General features: G+C 36.4%; 1 protein-coding gene and 1 long non-coding RNA gene across 7 annotated transcripts in view; one reads left to right on the top strand and one right to left on the bottom strand.

The window, feature by feature from the left end:
• Positions 1-6,199, bottom strand: part of Micu2 (mitochondrial calcium uptake 2) — a 110,415-nt gene extending 104,216 nt beyond the window's left edge. For 2 of the 5 annotated variants that reach the window (XM_015499333.2, XM_048801418.1), the window contains exon 1: positions 5,953-6,199. In XM_015499333.2, the coding sequence (XP_015354819.1) occupies positions 5,953-6,162 (210 nt within the window). In that variant the 5' untranslated portion in view covers positions 6,163-6,199. The remainder of the gene's footprint in view (positions 1-5,952) is intronic. The other 3 variants (XM_015499332.2, XM_048801417.1, XM_015499331.2) reach the window with 2 other exon arrangements.
• An 80-nt stretch (positions 6,200-6,279) lies between these two features.
• LOC125616344 lies at positions 6,280-18,158 on the top strand. Of its 2 annotated transcripts, none has more exons than XR_007346966.1 (4): positions 6,280-6,412; positions 14,153-14,723; positions 15,554-15,637; positions 17,591-18,158. It is a non-coding gene; the product is annotated as an uncharacterized LOC125616344 (long non-coding RNA). The 2 variants fall into 2 exon arrangements; XR_007346965.1 differs by having other exon boundaries at positions 15,502-15,637.
• Positions 18,159-21,426: the final 3,268 nt, after the last annotated feature.

Below are 21,426 nucleotides of genomic sequence, written 5' to 3'. Positions count from 1 at the left end.
TGTGAAATATGCCCATCTTTTTTTTTTTTTTTTTTTGGTACTAGGAATTGAACTTAGGGGCACTTGACCACTGAGCCATATCCCCAGCTATTTTGTATTTTATTTAGAGACAGGGTGTCACTGAGTTGCTTAGGACCTTGCTTTTGCTGAGGCTGGCTTTGAACTCAGGATCCTCTTGCCTCAGCCTCCTGAGCCACTGGGATTACAGGCATGCGCCATGGCACCCAGTGAAATAAACCCATCTTTAAACTTTTGAGACAACAGTAATAACTACTATTAAAATTAAGATTTCATTAACTCATTTAGTAAATATTTACTATACCTTCTATGTAGCAAATACATAGTAGTCCTTTGGAATACAGCAGAAAAGGACATGGTCTCTCTCTCTCTTTTTTTTTTTACTGGGCATGGTGTGTCTAGTTCCAAGTGTGTAACTGAGTATATTTAAGACAGTTAATAGCTTAGCTGATCTTAAATGATCTTATATACTGATTGTTTAGTAGCTCCATAAATGCCAAACAAACTGAAGATAGACAAGGTCATTTTGTTAAATAATAAGTTCAGTTCATTTATTTTGCTAAACATTTATTATGTGCCATTATGTGACGGCAACTGTTCCAGACACCAAAATACTGGCATGAAAAAGAGAGATGAGAGTTCATTCTGGGGAAGACAAAATAGAAGAGTAGCTAAAATAATTCCAAAGAATAGTAAGGGGGAGGGAAGGGAGGAAGGAAGGAAAGAAGGAACTAACGAACCAACCAACCAACCAATGAGCCCAACTAAATAACAAAAAATGTTAAGGAGTTATACATACAAGTGTAAATAAACCTATCAAAGGGAATTGAATACAAATGAATTTATATAATAAGGAATTTGGACTTATTAAGAACATGGAATACAGCATTATACACCAAGATATGCAAAATATTTTTACCTTTTTAATAGCAGTCAACAAATTTTCTGTAGAAAAGCAAATAAACAAAAACCTCTCATGAAATCATGAAGTTATAGTATTCAATAGTACATATAAATTAATGCCCAAAATGCAAGAATTTGGGGAATAAATGAAATTAACAAGTGAATAAGAACAAATAAAATATTATCACTGCTGTCAACTATAAACTACATCAACTGTGAACTATATTATACTTTACTTTGGCCTTATTTTCTTCTTTTCTCCCCCATCCCCCCAGTTTTGGGCCCTATTATTACAATGATTATATGTAACACAAATGGTTCAGAAAAACTGTATTTTTACTCTGACCTTAAATGCTGTTGAAGGTTTATTAAATGACAAGGAGCTTTGCTTGTTTTCCTTAGTTTTGGTTTACCAACGTATTTTTTCTAGCTTGCAACAACAAAATACAACGATAGCCATAACAACTTTGTTGTGACTTTCTATTATAATCCCTCCCCTACTGAAATAATTTTTTTAATATAACATAGTTTGTCAAGAATGATGCTATATTTTCATAGCAGAATGGATTAAATGATACTTTCTTTGTCTCATCCCTTCTGCCATTTTTATTTGATTTTACTAAGCATGAATCACATACGAAAATACTGTAATGACAGTATATTAAAATCTTAAAATAATTTTCAAACATTATTACATGTTTTAGAGGAAGTTTACACAGAGTAATTGAAATGTAGATGAGCTCTAAAGTAAGTTCCAATAAGGATTTTTTTTATAGGAGGTAGTTTATTGCCCACTATATATTTCTGAATATATACAATACATTTTGGATAAGACTTCTGTAACTCAGACTCCTTACAAATTTATCTTTTTGAATTCATCTACTCATCTTCCATCAACTTTCCTGAATTATTCCAATAGCTCTGTAACTCCAGTTCTTAATTCATTCCTTTTCCTAAAGTCTTGATACTGTTTCCAAAGGTCAAAAACAATACAGTAATATATGTACTTCTCTCTCTCTTTTTTTTTTTTTTTTTGAGTAGGGGGTTACTGGGTATTGCATTCAAGGGAACTCGACCACTGAGAACATCCCCAACCCTATTTTGTATTTTATTTAGAGACAGGGTCTCACTGAGTTGCTTAGTTCATTGCTTTTGCTGAGATTGGCTTTGAACTCAGGATCCTCCTGCCTCAGTCTCCCAAGCCGCAGGGATCAAAGGTGTGCACCACTGTGCCTGGCACATGTACTTCTTCATGCATTAAATAACATGGTATGGTGGCAGTTTTAATAAGTAATTTAGAAATGATACTTTGAGATATCTGTAACTATGATAGGAAGATATCTGACACTTCTATTGATGACAAAGTTGGTCACTATAATACTATGGTAGTTTGTTGCCTACATTCATTATTAAAGAAAACTTTAAATTATAAGTGAATGAAAACAAAAATGCAATTTTTTTTTTTTAAGCTCCTAGATCCCTTGCATTCTATGCCTGGATCTGGGGTGGAGATGGTAGTGGTGGGGCTCCATCAGGCTTTAAAACTACTGAAATAGTTCCTACTGTCCTAAAGGTAAAATTCCTGTCACATGGTGATTCCCAGTTATTACTCATATCTATCTTTTGCAGCTCACTTCCTGCTGAGTTAGTTTTTCTTTCAGACCTCTGGAAAGCTATCCCCTGTGCTAGCAACACTCTTTCTCTTTTCTTCCTGGCAAATTCCCAATCATCCTTCAGGTGACCATTTACATATCATTCCTTCAGGAAACCAAGACTTTTAGGTGCTTTCCTAGTACATACCCACAGCATCCAGCACTTATACATGCCACAGCATTTATGACACTGTATTAAAACCACCCTCTCCCAAAAGAAGAAATAAAATTGGCCAACAAATATATGAAAAAAAATGTTCAACATCTCTAGCAATTAGAGAAATGCAAATTAAAACTATACTAAGATTTCATCTCACTCCAGCCAGAATGGTATTTATCAATACAAGTAATAATAAATGTTGGTGAGGATGTGGGGAAAGGGTACATTCAGACATGGTTGATGGGACTGCAAACTGGTGCAAATACTTTGGAAAGCAGTATGGATATTCCTCAAAAAATTAGGAATGGAATCACCATTTGACCTAGTTATTCCACTCCTCAATATATATCCAAAGAAGTTAAAATCAGCATACTACAGTTATACAGCCATATCAATGTTTATAGTACCATAATTTACAATAGCTAAGCTATGGAACCAACCTAAGTGCCCTTCAACAGATGAATGGATAAAGAAAATGTGATATGTGTTGCCATTTACTGGCAAATGTTATAATTTCTCTTATGGCTGAGTAATACTCCATTATGTGTGTGTATATACGTGGAAGCTAACATTATCAGAGACACATGTGGGGGGAGGCGAAGAAAAAGTACAGTGAGTAGGCAAGGGAATGAAAGGATAGGAAAAGGAAAGACAGTGGAATGAATCTGACATAACTTTCCTATGCACATATATGAATACACCACAGTGAATTTCACCATTGTGTACATCCACAAGCCTGGGGTCATAATTAGAATAAAATATATTCCATCCTTGTATAATTATATTAAAATGGATTATACTATCATGTATAACAAGAACCAATTAAAATAAATAAATAAAATTGTCCTCTCCCATTAACTGAAAACACATAAGCTGTCTAATTCCTACTTCTTTCATATAGCCTGGCACATAGTAGGATTTCAATAATTGTGGAAAGAAGAAAGGAAGGAAATTCCAACTTATTTGCTTTTTCTGACCTGGAATTATACCCTTAATTTCTGTTTGACCTTCACAAGTGCAAGCTGCTGGTTGCATGGGAATCAAAAAAGTGTAGTACTCTATTTCTATATATTCACAATTTATACTAGAAAAATTATTTAGTATGATGATTGAAAGTTAAGAACAGTGTCACTATTATTACAGATCCCTATGTGATAATAAATAAAATAACAATCAGTAATAATACTGATAAATAAAATTGTATCAAGAAATGAAAGATTATTAATCAAAACCAAAAATATCTATCTCAACTATGCACATATGCTCCCAAAGTTGTGGTGGTGAAGGACTAAGAGGACTCTCCCTTAGGGATATCTATCAAAATCAGTGAGGTAGACAGAGTTTTCAAGTTATAGATATATTGAATATCCCATTATTCAGTCACTGTTGTTGAGAGGAAATGTCTACTGTGGCAATCAAAGGATAAGAGCCACTGTTTTAAACCGATCCAATAAGCACATTAAGTAAATGTTCTTGGGGCTGGGTTGTGGCTCAGTGGTAGAGTGCTTGTCTGGCATGTGTGAGGCATTGGGTTTGATTCTCAACACCCACACATAAATAAAAAAATAAACAGAATAAAAGGTCCCCAACAACTAAAAAAAATATTTTTTTAAAAAAGGTAAATGTTCTGCCACAAGACGTTACAAGACAATTGATAAAAGTGGTTTCTGTATCACTTTAGCTAAGCTGAAAGTCACAAAGTTGCAGGGGTGAGAGAGAGAGAAAGAGAAAGAATACAAAGTACTATGGATGATGGTATGAACTTTTAGGGTCCAGTCAGGAATTTAAAACAAAAATAGGCTAGAAGTGTGTCAGAAAACAATACAAGACAAGATAAATCGAGTGAAATCAGTGTACAACTGCTAAAAGGGGGAGGAGAATTCAACTCATCTTCTGGGGAGAGTCTGAATCACTTTGGTTGGAAGGTATCTAAGTAGTAATAGGTCAGAATATGACTATAGGGGTTCTGAGCAATCAAGTTTAGAAATGTTGAAGGCTGGGGTTGTAGCTCAGAGGGAGACACTTGCCTACCAGGCATGAGGCTCTGGGTTCAATGTTCAGCACTAGAAAAAAATGCAGATTTTATTCTAGGCAAAATGGGGCACTAATGGTTTGAAGAAGGGTACATTGTAGGATTAAACTGTGGGGAAGATTAATCCAAGGGTTCTAAATAGGGTGAATTAAGAGATTGAGAAGGGAAGCAGAGAAACCAAGGACGAATCATAAACAGAACTGCTTGACACAAGATTAGCTGACAAGAAGTCTATGATAATCTACAAGACGGATTCTTCAACCTTCAATGTGCTGCTGAGGGTCGAACTCAGGGCCTCACAAATGCTAGGCAAGTGGTCTACCACTGAGCCACAACCCTAGCCCCGCTATTTGGTATCTTAAATATATTATCAGCCAATAATTAATTCTATTTCACAAGTTCTGCTTTCCTCTTTTTGTTATATTTGTTCCTTAAGATTTTCATTAGAAAGGCACAATATAAACATAACAAAAATAAAACAGTACTTTTAATTTTCAAAAATTTCACATATATACACTTACACTTTATACGGTATCGGCAAAATAGTAGTGTTTCAAATGTTTTACACGGCAATATCATTTACCTTCAAGTAGGGAACTTGATCTTTACCTTTAACAGATGGAGGTCTTTTCTGCTTAATGTTCACGGTCCACTAAAACATTAAGTTTTATAAAAATGTAATAGGATTTCTTAAGAGTTGATAATGAAATCGGGAAATTGTTAACCAGCTAATCTTTAGGGTTAATATTTGAAAAAAGTCATCTACTAAGACAACTTCATACTATACAAAAGAGCGATCCTAAAACTTTTAGTTATAAAGTTATAAGCTATGTTCGGGTGGGGTATATGACATGCACACCACCTGCAAATTCGAATGTCATTTCACTGACCAGGGAGGGAGTGAGGGGCGCGATGTACCCAGAAATCCTGCTATAAGAGCCTTGGACTTAAGACACGCCCACACTTCTATCCACCAAATTCATGGGTTTGAAGGTGATGGGTTTGAAGTCGGTTGCCTTCACCTTCCCTGGAATCCTCCCCAGCATGGCTGTGTATAGCTTGCCACCGGCCTCGAATGTTCTCTGGGGCCATGGCCAGAAAGGAGCAAGTCCCACCTATCGAGGGACCCCGCGGGGATGTCAGAGGGAAGAGCCTGGGTAGCCTAGCTGAAAAGGCCCGTCGCATACCTGTGCTAAGGCGGGGAGGCTGCTGTCGCGTGCCGCGACATTCAGGCGGCCGTGATGCCAGGCCGCTCCTGCCCCTGCCAGGGTCACGCCGGCCACTGCTGCTACCAAGGGGCCAGGGCTTGGCACGGCTCGGCGGCTGGCAGCGAGTCCCTGCCGCAACCTTCCGCCCCAGGCCGCTAGCCGAGCGCCTCTCCCCGCAGCCGCCGCCATCTTTGCGGAAGCACTAAAGTGCCGCGCACCGCACCACCCCCCACCCTCTGATGACCTGCGAACTCTCGCGTTGCTTAGCTATCGCGAGATGTAGGCGGTCTCAGCCTCGTCTCTGGGTTCTGATCCTTGGGTGCACCTAGGGAAGCAACGCTGGGAGCAGTGAGAGGCTATCCTGGGTACAGGGGCCGCATTCTTTGGCTCAGAATGTCAAAACAGTTCTAACAGGCTTTCCTAATCCAAGCAAAACAAGGTAATACCATCATTGTGTAGATTAGATAATCTGGCTAAGAGAAAATGGATCAAGGACTAAGGGTTGATAATTACAGTGATTCAAGGAACTTCCATTAAGTAGTCAGTCTGATGTAGAGTGTGACCTTTTTTGTTTGTTTGCAAAACTTGAAGATGGCGGTGATTAAATGGCCATAGACTTGGCACCTTTGACCTACTTAAAGGAAAGCTAGTCATCCTTTGGTCCCAGGAGAATGCTGTGTTTGCTGGGCACTGTAGAAGTTGGAGAGGACACATATTTGCAGTATAAGATAGGCACTTATGATAGTAAGTGATTTGTGATCAACGATGTGCATAATCTTTATAGTAGAATCACATCCCTGATGTGGTTGGGTTGTGGAACTGAAAAAGTCTGCATCTTTCATAACACTATTTGTTCCAACTCCACAAACCTGCCTATGTTAAGAACAACTTTAAGAAAAAAAAATTTATAGTTGTAGATGGACAGCATGCCTTTATTTTATTTATTTATTTATGTGTGGTGCTGAGAGGATCGAATCCAGTGCCTCACACATGCTAGGCAAGTGCTCTGCCACTGAGCTACAGTCCCAGCCCAAGAACAACTTCTTTTTAAGTATTAACTCATATTTATTGTACAAATCAGTGGATTTCACTATGACATTTTTATACATGCGTATATTGTGCTTTAATAGCATCCACTCAGCCCCCCCCTTCTCTAATAATAGTAGTCTCTCTTCTGTTTGCAGGCCTTTCTTGGACTCTCCACATGTGAGAGAAAACATAGGATATTTGTCTTTCTGTGTCTGGCATATCTCAGTTAACATGATGATTTCCAGTTTCATCCATTTCCTGCAAATAACATGATTCCATTCTTCTTTATGGATGCATAATATTCCATTTGGTATATACACACTATTTTCTTTATCCATTCATCTGTTTATGGTTACTAAGGCAGATTTCAAAACTTGGCTATTGTGAATACTGCTGCAATAAAGATAGGTATGCTGGTATCTGTCTTTGGGGTGCTGATTTTATTTTCTTTAGGTATATACCCAGGAGTGGTATACCTGGATCATATGATAGTTCTGATTTTTTGAGGAACTTTCATACTTATTTCCATAGTAGCTTAAGAATTTCTTGACAATCAGGATTTATATCATGCTATTCAGAAATTTACATGAGCTGCAGATACCTTTTTAAAAATATTTATTTAGTTGTAGGTGAACACACAGTATCTTTTTTAATTTTTATGTAGTGCCGAAGATTGAACCCAGTGCCTCACACATATAAGGCAAGCACTTTAGCACTGAGCTACAGCCTCAGCCCCTGGAGATACCTTTTTAAAGCCCATTTTAAGTAATATCTATCAGCTTGCCTAGCCTCTGATAAACTATACTTACTTTTATTTTATTTTTTTTGTATCGGGGATTGAATTCAGGGGCACTCAACTATTGAACCACATCCTTAGCCCTATTTTGTATTTTATTTAGAGACAGGGTCTCACTGCATTGTTTAGTAGCCTCACTTTTGCTGAGGCTGGCTTTGAACTCTGGATCCTCCAGTCTTAGCCTCCCAAGCCATTGGGATCACAGGTGTGTGCCACTGTGCCTGGCTATTGCACTTACTTTTTAAAAATGTGTTCTATTTATGCCACTTTTGTAGCAATCAAATTTTAAAATTTATTTTTTAACTACAATAAAATATACAAAACTTTATCATTTTAAGCATTTTAAGATCAGTGTCAGTAAGTTCAAATCACTTCATTGTGCAACTCCATCTCTAGGACTTATTTCATCTTGCAAAACTGGTAAACATTTTTAAAAATGATCTCTTCCCCATCTGTCTTGTTCACTCCTTCCTATACTCATAGTCCTAACTGTTCTTTCATTTCTGCTAAATCAAATCCTATCCTGGCCTTTTAACTTTGATTTTCTTATGAACTCCCTGACAAAGAACTTGATTTCAGACAATCACTATTTGCTGGATGCTCAATTTAAATTTTGTTCCAACAGTGCTTGATGGTAGCTATTATTCCACTTTGGACTGAAAGCTGGCATCAGATGCAGCAGCACACCTACTCCATGTTCTTATCACCAGGAACCCAGATGTTTTCCCTACTGCAGGTGTGGATGAATACCTCAGTCTTGTTTGTTCTTTTGGTGGACAGACAACTTGGCTTCATTTTGTAGCGTCTGATCCTTTATTCTTTGCTCTTCACTTTTCCTGAGGAAATTTAATTAACTCCTTGTTCAGTCTCTTAAAGGTTCCAGGCTATTACAGTCCCTACTAGGAAATGTAGTAACGTGGAGCCCACCCAAGTCAAAGGTGCCAAGACTTCTGGTCATATAATCACTGCCATCTTGAAGTTTTGCAAAGCAAAAGTAACAACAACATGACAACAAAAGGCTGCCACACTAAATCTAATTTGACCACTTAATGGAAGTTCCTTGGATCACTTTGTTATTATCTATCCTAAATCATTGCTGCCTTCTTCTTGGCCAGCTTATCTAAATTTATCTGGAGTCAGAGATGCCTCACTTTTTTCCCAGCTGATGAAACCACTTTCAGTGTTTCTTTCCAGGCAGGATGTACATGGACTCAACTTACAGTGACTTGTAAAGCAAACTTCCAGATTTGAATCCTGGCTTTACCAGGATGATCTCTGTGATCTGGGGCAGGTTAATCACTCTGAGTCCCAATTGTTTAATCTGTAAACAGCTCTCTCACAATTTGGGAGATGATCACTGATTTGGGGCAAGGCATTTAATCTCTAAGTCTCAATTTTCTCATCTGTAAACAACCCTCTCACAGTTAGGAGTGAGGCGATTAAATAGCATAATTTATATGAAGTGGCTAGCCAAATACCTGACACGTGGTGGTGCTCATGACAGATAAGAGTTTATCTTTTTCAAGGTTTGGCTTACTTCTCCTCTGTGCTCACAGATGAGCTTGAGTGAATATTCAGGATTCCAGGCTGCTAGCCCACCTTTACTTGACACTTCCTGCTGTTTCTTTCTTTCTTTCTTTTTTTTAAAAAGAGAGAGAGAGAGAATTTTTAATATTTACTCTTTAGTTTTCGGCGGACACAACATCTTTGTTTGTATGTGGTGCTGAGGATCGAACCCGGGCAGCATGTGAGTGCTACCCCTTGAGCCACATCCCCAGCCCCCTGCTGTATCTTATCTATCCTGACTGTGTAGACTTTGGTCTGTTTTCATCTCTGCTGACTTTGGTAATTGTTGGCATATGTTCTGTTTTTCTGGATTATTGAAATCTAGCTTGTTTCTGTCCTCTGGTGATTATAGGACTTCTGGATATGTTTCGATACCTTGTGGATGTCTTATCTTGTAGTTTATTCTTGGCTTCCAGAAACTACAGTCTTTACCTATTTAATTCAAACTGTGTAATTCACAGTTCCTCTACCTACTTAATGATTCCCAACATCTAACATTCAGTCATGATCCCAAGCTCAAAATAGATGCATATTCCTATTAGCTCATTTGACATATTTTAAAACATTCTCCCCCAGTTTGACATACTTGTGGATGATAATGTCTTTTTCTTTTTTTCTAGCACCTACCAAGCACAATGCCCAGCACATGTTAGACATCCAATGAATGATTATATGAATAAACATATAGCACAAGAGAAACTCTGTGGTACTCATTTCCAAATTTTTGGCATCATATGTAAAGAAATATATTATTCCTTTGGTGCAATTTATTTTTCAAGACCAAAGCCTCATTTTAAATCATTGTCTTTTGCTGAAAATCTTTGAACTTACTTGGAAAACTGCTTTGTAATTTGTTCTCACGTTATGTGCCCAGGCTTCTTCTATAAGTCCCACTTAAAATTTAATTTTTTCAAACTTTTCTTCTGCAGAGGAAATAAATCTTTTAATAGAACCAATCTCTAGCCAGCTAACCATTCTAAGTATGAAAATTTCCCTGACAGCTGCTGACATTTGTCTAAGCACAATGACTATCTTGGTCTTTTTGGGCTCTGGCTTTGTTCATTTCTTCCTCACCAGCTGTAGAGAAAGTCCTGGGCTGGGATGTATTTTCAACCATGCAGTTTATAAACTAATTCCCAAATAAGGAGCTGCTGCTTCTCAAGAAAGCTATAAAATCTATCTAGGCTGTTTTAAATATTAATTAAAGAAAACCAGAATGGAAACATGGATAGTTTCAAAATATCAGTCTTAATTCACTAACTCTGTGCCCTTTTCTGTGAAAGGAGGACAAAAATGATATGTCAAGAAAACTACCCTCAAGGAGCTTTATTCCTATTGGAGGGACTAGATCTGAATTTCGAAACAATGCCAGGTAGTCTTTAATGATTGGGCTGCACAAAGGAGGAAGGGTGTGGAAGGCTAGAGCAGTGGAAAAAAGCATGTAGGGAAAAGAGCAAATCTGATGTGGATCTTAGTGGAGTCCATGGGAGGTTCCAAGACAGGAGGAGAGATAGGGCTGAGAGTGTGGGGAGGGCTAGTTATGGTGTGTGTTTACCAGGCTTGGAGTGTCTTGGTAGCCAGAAGGTGCTGTGCAGTGATTTTTCACAGCAGGGACAGTCATGCACCACTTAAAAATGAGACACATTCTGAGAAATGCATTGTTAGACGATTTTATCATGTGAGCATCAAGAATGCCAGATAGTTTAGTCTTCTACACATCTGGGCTATATAATATATACAGGGTATAGCCTGTTGCTCCCAATGTCATGATGAACAAAACAAAATGAGATTAAATCATATGCAAGAGAAAATGATTCAATGAAGAGATGTGTGAAGTACAAGATATTTGAAGCTTCTGCCAGTGTAATAGGGCATACTGTTTACATTAAATTTTCTCTAAGTAGGAGTAGCACTCTAAAATAACAATGAAAATATAATAAAATAAATACATAGGAGCTAGGGCTGTGGCTCAGTGGTAGAGCACTTGCCTAGCATGTGTGAGGCACTGGGTTTGATCCTCAGCACCAAATAAAAATAAATAAATAAAATAAATGTCTATCAACAACTAAAAAATTTTAAAAAATGAATACATAAACCAGTAACATAGTTGTCTTTATTATCAAATGTGTACTGTACATAATTGTGTGTGTTATACTTTTATACTACCAGCAGCATATAGGCTTGTTCACACTAGCATCACCATGAACATAATGTGGATAATGTGGGGCAATATAGCATCAGTTGGCTACAACATCACTAGGTGATAGGAATTTTTCCATTACAATCTTATAGGACCATTGTACGTGTGGTCCATTATTGAAATATCCGTGCACATGACTGTATATGGAACAGGTGTCAGTTCCTTTGACACTTTGCACATTTGATTTTGGACTCTTGATGTCTGCTTTCCTGCATTCCCATCCACCTGTGGCTGATCTCCTTTGCATCTCACACATTCTGTTCCATGTTTGTCTTCTGCCTATCCAGACTTTATGTTGGCCTTTCTTATACACTTATTCATGGGCTTCTCTAAATTATCTTCCCACCTTTTGGGCAACCAACACTTTGATTCCCTGAGGATTACTGGTCTTGAACAATAGAAATCAACTAGTTCTTACTAAGACAGTATTTTTGTATTTCCATTTTAAAAGAAGTTATGAATTCAAATGTGTTTTTATCTTAGCATATGTGGGGAAGATAAACAAATTTATAGTCTGATTCTGAAAGATTGCTTACTGTTATAGTACAGAAGAGTGTACATTAAGATTAATTATCTTTGGTGGAGGAGGAAAAAAAATCTCAGAAAGATATGTTTTGGAGATTGAATTCAGTCCTGTATTAATGGAGTAATCAGCACATGAATGGACACTATATAGAGCCACTGCTTAGAATAGACAGAGGTTAAACTATATTTGTGGTGGATAATTGTGTAGTGGAAGGTATGAATCACTCTCAGAGGCCCTAGATGAGTCAAAAGAATTGCTAATTATGTCTTTCTGTGCAGTTTGGGGCCATGGGTAAAAATATCTGGGGATCATGATTGATACCAGCATGTGTAGAAATAGGTCAAGATGAAATCTCACTGACAGTGAAACAGAATTGCCCAGAGGAGGCTTTTCTGTGTCTTTCAGATCCTCCTCTGGTTCTCATTCCCTTCCCATCATCCCAGTTTACACTCTCATTACCTTGCACTGTGATGATTGCAAGTGTCTCTTAACAGGTGCCTTTACTTCCTGTCTTTTTCTCCTCCCAAGCATTCCATAGGTGGATGTCAGCTCAGTCTTCTTAAAACATTTCTTTCACCACACATCCATTAACTGTGTGATTTCACCTTCCTAGGTCTCTGTCTCCTTCTCAGAAAATGAGGAGATTGGTTTTGGTTTATTTTTCCAGTTCTAAAATTCTTACTCTGGGCCACTCCAAAGTGGCTTTGCTTTTTCTTTTTTCATTTGACAAACTCTATTGAGTGTGAAATATGTGCTAGGCATGGTGCCATGCCTTGAAGATGCAAAGAGAAATAAGATTGAGTTCCCCTCATGGTGCCCAGTTCTAGGATGCGGTCCCACATGTTGAAATGTGCTCCCTTTGTTTAAAACATTGAAAAGTACATAGTCTCAGGTTGGGCATATAGCTGGGTCGTAGAGTACTTGCTTAGTGTTAAATCCCCAGCATTGCTTGTCCCCAAAATTATGTAGTCTCCATTTATATATGTTTATTTGTTTCTCAAATCTATACGTTTACAACTAAATGTTAAAACATAGTAAAAATTTATTTATTTATTTTTTAGTTCTGGGAATTGAATCCAGGGCAAGCACAAAAATTTAAATTTTATATGAAGATGAAATTGTTTTCATAAAAATTTAAAATTTATATGAAGATGAAATTGTTTTCACAAAATAAAATTTAAATTTGTCATTAGAGGTTCAATTAATGTTTTGTTCTTTTTAACTACGTTAATACTATTATGGTGAGATCAATGTGATCAAATTGGCTTCTTTTGCTTGGAAACATTTTCTGAGATAGATAAACAGCGGTCTCATATTATGTTCAATTAACTTAGACATTAGTTTTGAATGACTGTCATAGCTCAAAATACATTGATCCAAATGCAAGGAGTAAATAGTTAACTGAAGTAATGAAATCATAATAGGGAATAATTTCTGCTTTTTATTATGAAAAATGCTGAATATAGACAAAATTAGAAAGATAAAAATGTTGAAAATCTATGCATTAAACATCTAACCCAACTTCCACAATCACCAACTCATGGTTAATCTTCCATCTAGACCTTCTCCTTTTTACCTCAACTAGATGATATTGAAGCAATCTCCAGAATCACATAATCTTATTTGACATATTTCATCATGCATTTTTACAAGATGAGAACTCAAAAAAAGGAAACTTATATACCATTTTTTTTGGCTTTTGTATTTCTTAAATAGACACATAAAACTTTATTCAGGAAAAAAATTATATAAATTGAATAAAATGCTAGGAAGTTGGAGTAACACCAAAGTTATGGGAAGAAGATTAAAAGTTTATTGTATAAATGTTGCATAACATTTCCACATTTCAGAGAGAGAGGGATCTGTTTTGTAATTAAGTATAATTACAAAAAATAGTAAAAGCATAATGTTTGAAGTTGCAAAAAGATGTTTTTGAAAAAACATTCAAGAAACAAATGTGTATTTCAGGAGAATTTGATTAATTTCCTGTCAGTTATAATATCTCCAAAGTTCTGGATAGCTCACCAAGAAAGAAATTTCTTTTCTTTGTTTCTTTTCCAAGTAAAAGAAATATCTCAAGCAAATCAATGATGGTGACCAGAGAAGAGTTAGGGAAGATAGCATATCCAGTGAGCAAGGGGAAGGGAGGGGATCAGAACTAAAAAAAAAAATCTAAGGAAATGTTCCTTGCCAAGATTTCAGCATAAAATTTCAAGTCCATGATATGTATTCGTAGTATCAGGACATCCAGAATATCATAGGCTATTCTTAACTGTGCAAAAAACTAAGTTACTTAGTTAGTGCAAAAGCTTTGGTATTATGTTGTTTATCATTCCCTAAAAGAAAAAAAAAAATTGCATGTCATTGTTCATTCCTTTCCTCCCCAAAGCAGGTCCACCATTTAGTTATCTTTCGGCTTCCTCTAAGGTAGTACCACTGCCGTGAGTTTATTTGTCTGATGGAGGCGGACAGGGAAAGACACTGGTGTCTGACAGCAGAATCTGAATTCCCACAGAAATTACTCTCCAGTTGACTTGGTTGTCCTAATTTTGTTTTGTGCTTCAGAGACTCAGAGAAATATGCTGAAATGGTCACCATTCACTGGTTGTCACAGAAATGACAATGATTACAAGGTAGGAAGGATGTTGAACACCAGACAAGGAAGATGAGGTCTCAGTGCAACAGGTGACCCTCTAATAACTTACAAAGTGGTCTGTACCTTGTGTATAAGCAAGTTGGTGGCTGGGGGTGTCGATTACTGCTACCTACTTAGCTTGCAGATAAATGATGCAGGTAGCTTTGATTCAGTCTGGCTCATCAAAGGACCACATCCTGTGGTCATGACCATGGTGACCTCTTTCAGTTGTGAGGGCTTCAATTGCAACTTTGGGGTGTTGAAGGGTGGGAATGAGAAGTTTCAGATGAGAGAAAAGACCTATCAACCAGGACATTTTTGACAGAGACAAAGAGAAGTTGCATAGAAACTATATCATTTGAGATCTAGAAATGCAGATATATCAAAGATATAAAATGCTTCCTTTAAGTGAACAGGTGAAAGTTCTTGAATTAATAATGAATGAAAATATTTAACACTGAAGTTGCTAAGAAAGAATCTTCTATATGTGAAATTGTGAAGAAGGAAAAAGAAAATAATGATAGTTTTGCTGTCACACCTCAAATTGCAAAGTTATGACCACAGTGTATTATAACTGCTGAGTCAATATGGAAAAGGCATTAAGCAATTGGTTCAGTATTATCGCAGTTTTAGACATCTGTTCTTGGGATGTGTCCCCTAAGAATAAGGAGGAGCTACTGTATTAACAGTTCCATCTACCAGTTGGGAGATATTTTTGTTGGAATTTGGTTCCTAAAGTCTCCAGGTTAATTGACATCATCCATTTGTTCTTTTAGACTGATTAGACTTAAAACTCACCCAAGATCTTTCTTTTGAATATTTTCTAAGTGGGTGTGGTGGTGCACATCTGTAATCCAAATTGAGACTCAAGCGAGAGGATCACTTGAGCCCTGGAGTCCAGCCTGCAATCTGGTAAGATCATGGTCAGATTTTATAAAAGTATAGAATAAGAGCCTTTTTAGATCATGCAATTACATCATTTTTTGGCAATGAAACCTTGTAGGGATCCAAATATCTCAAAAATACACCACAAGCACAAATTCCTTAAAAAAGCAGTAACTTTCTTAACCATTAGTGAAACATCACCTTGGCCTTGAAGAGATAGAGTCATTTTTTTCAGTAAGTATATTACTAACAGCTACTTGTCATAGAAATGGGCAACATATACAAGCCACTTATTTTGTAAAAGAAAGTCACAGAACTCACTTTTCAATGGGACAGTTGTTGACCGGGGTAATTACTGTATGTTCCAAATAAGTTTCATGGTCACATTCTATTTCATTGTATAGTATATTAAAGCTTCTACAATAAATTAAATATCTTTAAATATCTTGTTCTTATGAAATTAAGCATTGGTGATTTCTTATTCTCAGCACTATTGACATTTTGAGCCAGAACATATGTAAATATTCATTATTATCTGGTAAGGGGCTGCCCTGTGTACAAAAAGCCTTTTTGGAAGAGTATCTTGCTTCTACCCAGTAGATACTAGCTACTGATATTATCTCCCAACCCTGCCACATCTCAACTGTGAAAAGTGAAAGTGTCTCCAGCTGTTGCTAAATAGGCCCCAGGGGCAGAATCAGTCCCAATTGAGAACTGCAATACTGAAAAGTCTGCTCCATGAAGGCAGTGGATTTTGCCTGTTTTGTGTGTTCTTTAAATTCCTGATGCTTAGAACTATGCCCAACCCATAAAGACACTTAATTAACTGCTTCTTGAATGAATGAATGAATGAATGAGTGAATGAATGAATGTAAATATTACCTTTTATCATTTTTAATATGATAGGAAAAGCAGTGGCTTTTGTCTTTGTAATTTAGTAACAAATATAAAAGGGAGCTTGTGAAAATTTAAAGTTTAGTAAATTTTTATCAAACACTGGATTGAGTATTGCTGAAAATTTATTTGAAGAGCCTTTATCTTTGTGTTGTGGATTGTTTACCTTGAATTCTTGTCATGGCTCTATTTCATTAATAGCTAATATCTAAAGGCACAATATACAGTTAGCATTTTTTCATTGTTAATGATAGTGGATCTAAATTCTCCAGTTTTTTTCAAATAATCCTGAGAATTATCTTTTTAAAATTAACTTTGTCTGGTTAGCTAATTGACTTCATCTCATAATAAAACTAGAGAATGAAGCAGGAGCCCTGCAATTTTATCCTTGCTCAGTGATATTTTAGTATCATTTTCAGTCTGTAGTGCTTTTGCAGGACTCTTTTCAAAACCAGTTATCCATCATTGTCAGCCTTATTTTCATGAATACTGGATAATATAACTAGTGAATCCACTTTACCAGACCCTCAGAAACTACTACGCCTGTCAATACACTGAAAGGTCACAATCAAGTAAGAACATCTCTTGCAACTCCTTTGGGTCATAGAACTCTTTGGTCCAAACACTTTGCTTCTTGTGACATGAGGCCATCTTATCCAGGTATATTTTTTTCCTTTTGTTGTATTCAAATATAACCATACAAATTCTAACATACTGTTCCTGTATCACATCTAGTGCATTCTGTGTGTTATGTACACTCCTCTTTGAGAACCACAGAGTTAGTGTATAGTGGATCACATCCAGTCTTCTCAGACTGGCATTCTTAGTTGTAGCAGAGGCACTGTTTATTTATTTAGGTACCTGTGGTTAAACTCATGAGCACTTTACTACTGAGCTACATCCCCAGTCCTTTTTACTTTTTTATGTTGAAACAAGGCCTTGTGAAGTTGCTGAGGCTGACCTCAAACTTGTGATCTTCCTGCCTCAATCTCCAGAGTCTCTGGGATTATAGGCATGCACCGCCATGCCTGGCTAATGAGAAAATAATATAAGCCCATCAAATCCCATTTTATTTACCTTTTCTAGGGCACACATAAATGACATTTTTCAGCTTCCCTTAAAGTAATGAGTAGCCACGTCATCATGTGCTGCTGGCCAATGGTGTGTATGGAGAATTGGTTTGTAACCATCCTTGAGTCAAGAGCCAGTGTAACTTCCTCCACCTTTTGCTTCTTCATCTGCTGCATTGATATCGGGTAGCCATGTGTACCAGACAATATAGCTGGAGTAGAAGCTGCCTACAGGAGGAGAACTTCCAAGGAGAAACACACAGCCTGCATTTTGCTGTTTTTTCTGGCTTTAAGAGACTAAAACTTTGTGTTTGGTTGTTACAGCAGCTGTCATGAATTACCATGATATATTGGTAATCTATTAATATGTCTTATCTAAATTCTCCAATGTAGTGCTCAGTTATTTACTGTATTTCATTGTTATTATTCTGAAGAATGTTTTACAGCAAAATGAAACTCAATATTATATATTTGAAAAGATTATCATAGAGATTGTAGCTTGGTAAATTGTATTGTATGCCCTATTAAGAATTCAGAGAAGAAATTTCTCTTAGTTCTATTAATAATAAAAGATCACTTACTTATGTTCTTGATCTGCTCTTATCTCATGGACACTCTAAATCTTGTAACCGATTGTGTTTTCCTCAGGGCCAACTTTGTGGCTCATGTCTAGTAACCAGATAAGCTTTATAATATACAGGTGCTTTTTGACTTGCAGTGGGATTATATGCCAATAAAACCTTCATACATTGAAAATATCATTAATTCAAAATTGTACTTAATGCTCCTAACCTAAGGAACCTCACAGATTAGCAACACAGCATACATGTCAGTGGCTTCCCCTCATGATTATAGCGCTGACTGACAATCACTGCTGCTACCCATTATCAAGAGACTGGAGGATCAGACCACACAGCACTAGCTCTGGAAAAGACCCAAACTCAAAATCCCAAGTACAGTGTCTAGTGAATACATATCACTTCTGTACAGGCTCACACTACCATTCCTGGCTGAAAGAAACATTTTATATCTCACTCAAATACAGATATTGAGAAGCATAATGACCTATGTTATTATTTAGGCAGAATACTGTTGGCTGTCTATATCGTGGGTTCTGAACCCACAAATCCAACCAACCATAAATCAAAAAAAAATTTTTTTAATTGTAACTATATTGAACATATAGACTTTTTGGGACAATATTCCTTAAACCACATACTATAACAACTATTTATATTATTATTATTATTTATATTATATTGTACTAGGTAATATAAGTGATTTAGAGATAATTGAAGTATTTGGAAAGATATGCAAAGGCTATAGGCAAATACTTTGTCATTTTTTATGAGACATGGGCATTTGCAGATATTTATTTCTGTGGAGAAAAGAAAACCTGGAGTCAATCCCCTATGGATATTCAATTTAGTTCTCTTTCCACAAATGTATAGTGTTTACCAATTTCATTGAAAATCTTTAATGAAGTGAAAGGAGATAGGTCAGAGAGAGAGCACATGGAACATATTTTATTAATATACAAATTATTATTTTTCCCTGGTGCAAATACCAAAATTATCAACGCTGCAGAAAAAGATAATATTGCAACACTGTATTGTGATTTTTTTTTCAGAGATGTGACAGTGATGAATTACAGCTCACTCTAAGTGCAGATAAGGCTGTGGCATTAGCCCTATCTGAAGCCTGGCAGTATTAGATGGGAAGGTAGCTATGTATCCTACAGGCCACCAGTTCAGACAGAAGGTGCTGTTAGACTAGATCATTTGCATACTTTCCTGTGGATCTGTGATGTCTCCCTGGGATAGGCTTTGAAAAATCACTATGGCTCTGGGTCCTTATTAGCCAATAACTCCTAAAGGGCTGTCAACAACTTCAGAAAGATACACTATGTTCAAAAGCTTGATTATAATGGGTAAATATATATGGCCCCATATATGTATGTTTGTAACATTTGCATATGTGTGGAAAAATAAATATTTACTTGAATTTGTTTGTATTAAGTATCTTTTTGTCATGATCCTAGATTTAAAATTCAGAAATAAAGGACTAATCTTCCATGTATAAGACAGTATATAAAGAATTAAATTGTATAGTATAGATCTGAAGCATTCTTGGTGGTGGTGGGGGAAGTGACTCTTTGTTAAAATTTCACAGAGCTTCTCACTTTCTGAAGCTTTATCTAAGTTTTAAATCCTTTTCCTAGCATGTGTGAGACTCTTCCAAACACTTTCTTCAGAGATCAAAATTCTAAATTTCAGATTGAGTTAAATACATTTTATAATTCGTCCGGCAGCTGTTGGGAGTAAAATGAGAATTGCTTTTTAGGGCATTTTTCTCAACAGAACAGTTTTGAAAATGAAACCAAATCTTCACGCTCCACTTGACATGGGAATTTGAAGTTATTTTTACAGGCTCCACAAGCAGTCACTATGTGAAACATTAAAAATGTATTCAAATACAGTAAGTTCATAGTTAAAACAATTTTTCTTCTAACAGCTTGTTCAGTAAATAAAAAACAGGAACACAAATTATATCTTGTTATCACCTTTCATGGTTTTTCATATTTGTGCTTTAACCAAATAACACATTTTCTTGTATAAAATGTTTCTTCCCTTTTAATTATAGCCAGATTTGCTGCCTTGGCAGGTAAAGCTTTTATTAAACTTGAAAGTATGTTTGGTGTAAGTAGGGGATGTGGGAACAAACTCTTAAAGGAAAGTCACATTTTCTATGAAACACAGTGTGGTATTTAAATATAGTCTTTACTAAGACCTTAGAACATTGAGGGACTGGAATGTTTTCAGGTATTCCTAGTGGAGACAAATATGTTTTTGATTTTACAAAATAGTGACTGTATGAAGTCACTGAAGTCAAACAGAAAAAGGAGGTTAGGGGCTGAGGGCATAGCTCAGGGTAGAGTGCCAAGCATGAAGCCCTGGGTTGTATCCTCAGCACTGGTAAATTTTTTTTTGGTAAACTTAAAAAAAAAAAGCTTCACATTCATAAGCAGATTACTGGAAAGAAATAAGCTAGACAAATACGTAAGCAGAGGAAAAACTATCCATTTTCCTTTTTTTTTTTTTGTCTGACTGGAAAGGACTTTGACTCTAGGCAATACTGTGAAGTAGATTACCTTTGTTTTTTGTTATATTTTACTTTCTTCTTCTATTACATTCCCTGCAAGTAGCCTGTGTACCATTCCTGGAGGGTCTTCTCTGGAGCTGACTGATAACAAATCCATGGTAAAGTCTGTATAAAAGACTCTTTTCAGAAAAGGGTGACTTGCTGTTCCTAATCTCTACTGACTGAGAGGACTCAGGCTCAAACAACAGTTTAACAATCCAGGGATTTAGGTTCATTTACAGTCAGGACTGTTAAATATCAGTTCCATATTAATTCCACAAGTCTTAAAATGAGAGAATTTCTCCTATGTCTGAAACAATGTAAACTTTATTTGAATCTGGTGAAGCAATGAAAACGTGGGAGTTAAAAAGACAATTTGGGCTGGGGATATAGCTCAGTTGGGAGTGTGCTTGCCTTGCATGCATAAGGCCCTGGGTTCAGAGATATGAAAAATTGTGCTCTATAGTGTAATATGGATTGTAATGCATTCTGATGTCATATATAACAAATTAGAACAATAAAAAAAGTGTCCTGGATTCAATCCCTAGCACCAAAAAAAGAAAAAAGACAATCTGGGTAACCTCATCATGGTTAAATGTATAATTCCAATGTTGGGCTTTTTTTATATACAAAAGATGATTTGAGGAATTATCATAACTTTTGTGAAATTCTAAAATGTCGTGGACCTTGGTTTGAGAGAAACTAGTAGAA

The sequence above is a fragment of the Marmota marmota genome, unplaced genomic scaffold, assembly GCF_001458135.2.
Source record: "Marmota marmota marmota unplaced genomic scaffold, marMar, whole genome shotgun sequence".
Lineage (NCBI taxonomy): Eukaryota > Metazoa > Chordata > Mammalia > Rodentia > Sciuridae > Marmota > Marmota marmota.
The sequence above is the reverse complement of the archived record's forward strand: the minus strand, read 5'-3'. Positions and strand labels throughout refer to the sequence as shown.